The 7,396-nt window shown below is 42.3% G+C and overlaps 1 protein-coding gene across 24 annotated transcripts in view; it reads left to right on the top strand.

Moving 5' to 3' along the window:
- Nucleotides 1-6,997: 6,997 nt before the first annotated feature.
- Nucleotides 6,998-7,396, top strand: part of DNM1 (dynamin 1) — a 67,940-nt gene continuing 67,541 nt past the window's right edge. For 16 of the 24 annotated variants that reach the window (XM_035341361.1, XM_035341368.1, XM_035341376.1 and 13 more), the window contains exon 1: nt 7,203-7,363. In XM_035341361.1, coding sequence (XP_035197252.1) covers nt 7,203-7,363 — 161 coding nt within the window. Of the gene's footprint in view, nt 7,364-7,396 lie in introns of all 24 variants that reach the window. The other 8 variants (XM_035341382.1, XM_035341383.1, XM_035341381.1 and 5 more) reach the window with 2 other exon arrangements.

The following is a 7,396-nucleotide window of genomic DNA, read 5'->3' as shown; positions in this document are numbered from 1 at the left end:
AAACCCCTTCCTGTGGCACTTGCTTTCTGTCAGTGGTGAATTAATTTTAAGTATGTCCAATTCACACAACTTCTGCATGACAAAAAAATGTTGTGACTGTCATTTCTTATACTAAACCTAGCAAGGGTGAAGATGCATTTCTGCTCTTTGCCATTCCAGAGAATCCATCCTGAAATAATTTACTTTCTAGTCTTATTATTCACGCCAATAATGACTGCTTTATTCATGCTAATAAAGACCCATTAAAGGCCTCAAAATTGATCTTTAGGTGAAAGTGTTGTAAGCTGAACACAATTGCTGGTGATATACAGTTAGCATTAATAATTTTCAACGCAACAGCATATGTTGATTTTTCCTTTGGGTCTTTTTATACTGTTCTGATTTTACAATAATCAGTTTGGAGATGACCATCCGTATTAATCAATGACTGGCCACGGTAATGCCCAGAGTCATTTATCTTGTCACAGCTGTCTGCACACAGAGAAAATGCTCTCCTGTTAAGCATTAAAGCTTAAGTATCATCACAGGGAATACATACATGGAGCAGAAAACATGTGGAACCTTTTTCTAATCATTTTGCACAAGTCATCCTTTTTTCTTCCGTAATCACCCTATTACAGCGGTTACCAGTCTGTTTTGTGCTGGTAAGGGAGGGATAGTTTTATGCAGATGCCTGGCTAGCGCCTATATTAAGCAGATACATTAAATACAGGCTTTCTTCTGCTTTGTCCTGTACACAAATTATTAAACAGCCTTCAATAAGTTTATAAACAATAAGTCTACAATTCAACTGGACACAAATCTGAACGTTGGTTCAGTCCCATACTCCATAGCTTGATCTTCAGAAATGCCTTTATGTGCCAGATGTAAACATCATCCCTACTAGAGATTGCTTAACCGAATCCACAAGACAATGTTCTACATTCAGTTAATCCTGCTGCTTAGTTTGAAGATATAGATGCAAGTTAACAATGCAGGAAATTGGGTTAGGATTCTTTCTTTCCTTTATTACAGGCTACAAAACAGCATGTCTTAAATTGACAGCCCAAAGGATACTGTTGATCTTCACTGAGCATTGCTACATGTAAATCTGCATTTTTTGGTACACGATAGATCTCTCATCTACTGAAAATCAAGTTGTTTTTTTCCCCTCTTGTGAGGAACATCTCCCTTTCAGCTATTAAGGAACTTGCTGCTAAAGGTTTGGGATACGTTGTTAAACACATATCATTATGTGTGAATACATGGAACCTTAAAAGCTTAGTTCTCCAATAAAGAGAACAATGTTATTACTCAATCCCTTCAACGCACAGAAACCTAGGTATCCTAGGGCCAGGGGTGGTTACACAAAGGTTGTCTCATTTACAATGGGAGTAAATCAAACAGCATTATGAGAATCAAAAGATCAGGACAGGAAAATGACCCAGAAAGTACTCTTCAATAAAGAGACTAACATGAGTTTTTGGATGATCGCTGTAAGGCAACCTGCATTACACCTCTTTACAATTAGATCAGGGTTATGAAATTTCTTTACAGGTAAGGGGACAGACCATAGGAAAGCTTTCTCTTCAGGAGCTCGATTGCATTACATAGTCAGACAAGTTTTTGCTGGGCTATATGAATTTGTTCCAGGGACCAGATCGGGCCTGCAGATAACCAGACATTTCTAGTTTACAGAACATAACTGGATGGTGCAGATGTATGTTTTAATTTTAGTTCCAAGACTTGCTATGCAACCTTTAGTGAAGCTGTGCACACTCAGATTTTCAATAGCAGTCTCAGTTTCTCAGTGCCTATAAAAGTACCAAGAAACTCTGGTGCCCACAACTTCCTCTGAAATCCGCAAGGAGGGCGTTATTACTCATCCATTTCACTAGGATATATTCTAGTTCTCACTTCAGTGTCTCTAAACCTCCCAAACTCCTTGGAGAAAAAAAAAAAAAAAAAAAAAAAAAAAATATAAAATAAAATTTTTATTTATTTTTTTATTTCCTTTTTTTTTTTTTTTTTTTTTTTTTTTCCCTTTTCTTTTCCCTCCTGCTCTTGGGGGCTATCCGTTGAAAGAACAGGTAACAATGACAAGTTTCACCAGGTCCGCCCTCAGAGGCTGGTATTAGTTACTGGAGTTACACTGTTTTCCACGTCTATTTTATCTGTAGGAAGACTACATTCACACGTGTGAAAGCAATAGCAGAAAATATTTCAAAGCAAGATAATCTGTGAGATATTTGCACCCACTCTTCGTTTTATTGCTCTAGAAACCTATTCCAAATATTTCTTGATTGGCAGGGCAGGCCCACAAGGTATAAACTAAGATACTACTTTTACCACGATTTCACTACATGGCTAACCCGCTTCTCCCAGCCACTTTCAGTCCCAAAATATAAAATATATTCCAGGAACTATTTTGTATTACCTCACTGTATGTGGAAAGCTGAGAACTCAGCTTTGCTGCTCTTAAAAATATTAATTTAAACTCACATCTATGTCCAGATCCCTTTTCTAATGAACTTTAACATTCAGCTTATGTATTTTCTGGCTCCTGGGGAGCTGCATTAAAGATAATCCTTACTCATGGTCTTGTACTCTTTTTGAGGGATTCTCGGAGAAGGTAAAAGTATTTCACTGTTCTGTGCTGCAAGGGAAAACTATTTGAAAATCCCAAAAGTAAAGGCTATTGTTCTTTCAGATAGCTTCTTCTAACCAACAGGAACATTAGAGAAATTTTTCTTTGAGAACTGATACCACAACAGACCAATGATGTAACTATAGTATCGTCACTACTATAGTAGTATTTCAGTATCTATAAAATATTTAAACATTTATACAAATTATAAAACTGTCTACAGAGAAACAATTTAAGAAGTTAGTTTTAATTAAGCTTTTTAATTATTCGTTGGCTATATAGTATACTCTATACTGATACACAGAGCAACAAGCCTATCCCCGACCCTTTTCAGAACTTACATTCTTACCCCTACTTACGAACATTTAATTTATATTCTTACCTCTATTTATAAACATTTCTTAGGAACCTAAAGAACCACCACTTAGGAACCAAAGGACCATCCACCTCATGAACCACCATGAAAGGTTCCAAACATTCATAGCTCTACCTGGAGTCAACAGAAACCGCGTGACATCTGTATCTCTGAGAATCAGTTTGCAGGTGACTAGGAGAATCAAGCTAATTGTATTTCATGATTTTGCCTTTCTCTAAGGACTAGATGTGTAACTTTTGCAAGGGCAAGGAATGAAGGACAGAATCCATCATCCAAATGTCTGTCTCATTATGATAACTGAACTGGGAGTTCTGTTTGCATGAGGCAACAAAAATCAGTACACAACTGTCTTTTTCCTTCAGCAATACATAGAAACATATAATTGCACCTATGTCCACTTATAGGAATTCATATCAATGTATGGCCAGGAATACTTATTATACCTGTAAAAAAAATCTTATTCTTTGCTGATGTCATAAATTTTTCTGAGGTAGAAATAGCTTTTTCTGTGGGCTCCAGTTTGGAAAATTCCTTTTTCTTTTTCAGACACTGCTATTCTTTACTATTTCCCCTGAAGGATGATTACATCGTTGTTTTTCTCCTATAGCTCCTACATGCTGCTGCCTAAGTCACAGGGAGGAGGTATACCAGAATCAAAAGCCCCATTTGCTACTAACATCCTTAGAACTCAGTTTCTTGCAGGAGAGAAAATGGAAGGTTTTAGGATTGGGATTCTAAGTGCCTGCAGTTCTTGTTTTCATCAATGGGAGGTGTAGGTATCTAAAGCTTCTTAAAAATCAAGCCTCACTGCTTTCAGTGCTGTTTGGGTCTGTCTGGACTGTATGATTACAATCGCTGCAGAAATGCTTAGGTAGACTCCATGATATTAATGAATTCTTGTAGGAGTAATGCCGCAGGCGTACACTGTGTCCTCATTTGCCTCCGAGTGCAACTGCAAAACTGGAGACTTGAACATGTTTTGTCCCTTTTACAGTGTTCCACTAACAGTGATCTGCTGAGAAACATGTGAAGCTTGCCAATATTTCCACAGAATTTTACCACTTTTCTCCCTTCCCTCCCTTCTTCCTTTCTTGTCTACTTGGAGAACACCCCATTAGCTCCCTAATAGCTCTCCCGTGGACTCAGTTAATTAGATGAAGGACTCCCAGATGATAGGCCCACATATTTCCCCAGATCTGTGTGTTAATTTCATGGGGAGAAAAAATACTTGACAAATACCTGCAAAGAAGTCATACTCGAGACTTTCTGCTGTACCAGCTCCTTAACCAGTAACATTAACCCTATTTTTTCCTTGTAGTCTCAAACATCAGCTCTTGACCTACTGTGCTTTCAATATTCTTTCACAAACCTTTTGCAAAACAAATGCATTAATCTAATCTTTAGATTTTGCTTCTCGTGGTAAAATACAGAATGATTACTTCTGGGCTGGAGTGGGCTCACTGAGATCAAAACAACTGCTTAGAACACTAAGCAGGCAGTGAAACACTGTATTTGTAGTTTGATGTTTTGACTGTTAGCAGAAATGTCAGTTGTTACAGTCACATATAGTTACTTTAATGGAAGCGTTAAAAGCAGGTGTGGATTCACAGGAATGGGTGCAAGGAAGGGAGCAGAGTCAAGTCCCTGTGAGCACTTCTAAGCAGTAAGTGTTGATGCCAGGGTGCAGCAAGAACAAGGCTGTTCCCCAAAGGAACAAGATCCAGGGGATGAAGCACATAGGTGACAGGGCAAAGGCCTTACCTACTAGTGCCCAGTCCTACAACACTCTAGGGGGACAAGCAGGACAGATGGAAGCAACAGCCAGGCTCAACAAAGAGTCCCAGTTAAAGAAAACAGCATCACAATGAGACATGTAAAAGGACAAAGTAGGAAACCAACCTGCAGGCTGACATTAAAACTAGGTCTAGTGATTTCCAGGTAGGTTTACAGTGGCATAAATAACAAGCTAAGAAGCCAACCTCCAAATTGAAACCAGAATCTAACAGCTCTATAGGCACTAAAGACTATGACTGAGCTAGGAAACAGCACCCCTCTATAATTGAGCCAAGCAGCCATAACTCTGGGCTGAGTTTAAACAGAGCTCCTAAGCCCACAGGTGTGGGAAAAGGTGCCAGGTGAAGTTGGTCAGGGCCATGAAGACTTATTAGCACAGCTGTTATACTATGAGAGATTATTGCAGTGATGTAGCTGGGAAGCTCTTTTCTCTGTATTGAATTTGGACCTGTGTGGGTGAACTTCAGGTTATGCCAACCTCTAGGAAAAGAACAATTTTCTTCTCATAGTTCTTCAGATAAAGCTTCAAAGATCCTTTTGGTGTGAAGTACTCTGAACGTTAGCTCTGACCCAGGGAAGATGCCATTATTCTTTAAGTTTCTGATGTTCTTTGCTCTTTTTGTGGTGACCTCTAACAAAGAATAGCTATCAACTTTTGAAGGAAAAGCAACTTTCTTTTTTTAGGGTCCTTCAGTGTAAATGATCAGAATACCTTGGAGCATCTGCTCAAAGACATTTGTCCATAGCATCAATTGAGTTTCTTAAGCTTGTTTCTTGAAATTTGCTGAGAGGAAAAAATAGCATCAACGGCCCCCAAAACAACCCACGTATGGCCTACAATAACATTACCTATACAGATGGAGCAGATCTGTTCTCTTCCCTTCCTTCAGCTGTCTTACCTGCATACTGATGATCTTGAAGCATTTTCCTTGGGCATCTTCCATGACACAGTGAGGCAAATTCACGATCAAGCGTGGCTGTTCCAGTTTCTCTGTTCACCCTGGTAGGTATTTCTGTACAGATTAAATTTGACAGACATATGTGAAATTTTGCTCAGAAGCCTTACGAATAAAAAGTTGCTGTTTAAAACAAAACATGCAGCTCAAAATCTGTTGCAGTTTTTTGTTATTCCTTTCCCCCACCACCCCCAGCTGTCTCTAAGCTGCGAAGAAGAGTACTGGGTAGCACGAACTGAGAGGTGTTTGAGATACAGCATTCTCCTGAGTCACTGCTAGCCATCAGTTTCTTTTCTGAATGCTTGTTTTCCGTGCTACGGCTTCAAATCAAATATGGCCTCACATCATATTTTTATAAAAAAGCAACCCTTTGAAAAGCTTGAAATCGTTTTTTCTCTTTATTGCAGAAGAGTGACTTTTTAAAATTGAAAATCTAAGTGCGTGAAATGAGTCACTTGTTTGTGTTTGTGTAAAACAAGGACAGGAGCAACAATACCTACTCTTTTGCAGCAATAAACAGAAATCTATGTTTTTCATCCATGTTTCAGTGAGGATCAAGCAGCAAAAATGCACAAGTGTTTTTATAAGCCTCTAGTTGAATCATATCAAGTATTTTGTGTATTATAGCAATTCCACAGTGCCATCCTGACACTACCCCTTCCCCAACCCCAGTGTGCATTAACCAACTGCACACCTTTATCACCTGTGAGACCAAACTGTACAGCTGCAGGAACCAAACCATACGCACGTACTGACCAAATCGTGACAGGACACTGACTGCACCGTGCATATACAGTGACCAAACCACACAGAGATAGTGGCTGAGCACACATTTATCACCTGTCTGGGTACGCAAGACCAAACTGTACAGGTGCAGGAGCCAAACCATACGCACGTACTGACCAAATCGTGACAGAACACTGACTGCACCGTGCATATACGGTGACCAAACCACACAGAGATAGCGGCTGAGCCGGACAGGCCCACGGGCAGGTACCTGATGCACCACACAGGTGCCCAGATGAACCACACCAGGGCACCACACAGCCCCGAGCCCTGCTTCCACTCCTCCCCGCCGCACTTGTGGCCGTGACCAGGAGCCTGCCAAGGGTGGACGACGACGATGGGCGGGTGAAAGACACCGGGGCGGGGGTCTCTACCACCGGGCGGACCCCTGAGGTAGCGAACTACAACTCCCAGGCTGCGGCGCGGCTCCTGCCGCCCTTAAGGCCCCCTGGCGGCGGCTCGGGGCTCCGTGCAGGCGCGGCGGGGCTGAGCCGAGCCGAGCCGAGCCCGGGCAGCGTCGAGCGGGGCGAGGGCTGGTGCCGGTGCCCAGCGGCCGGGCGGTGAGGGCCGGGCTTGAGCCGCCGGTGAAGGCGAGAGGAGGAGGAGGCGGCGGCGGCGGCAGCAGCGGTGTGAGCTCGGGGGGTGCCGGTGCCACGCCGCAGCCATGGGGAACCGCGGGATGGAAGACCTCATCCCGCTGGTCAACCGGCTGCAGGACGCCTTCGCCGCCATCGGGCAGAACGCCAACCTCGACCTGCCGCAGATCGCCGTGGTGGGGGGGCAGAGCGCCGGCAAGAGCTCGGTGCTGGAAAATTTCGTCGGGAGGTGAGGTGGGGGGGGTCCCGCGGGGGGGGGGGG

Source organism: Oxyura jamaicensis, chromosome 17 (genome assembly GCF_011077185.1).
Source record: "Oxyura jamaicensis isolate SHBP4307 breed ruddy duck chromosome 17, BPBGC_Ojam_1.0, whole genome shotgun sequence".
Classification (NCBI taxonomy): domain Eukaryota; kingdom Metazoa; phylum Chordata; class Aves; order Anseriformes; family Anatidae; genus Oxyura; species Oxyura jamaicensis.
This window is presented reverse-complemented; position numbering and strand designations above follow the sequence as displayed.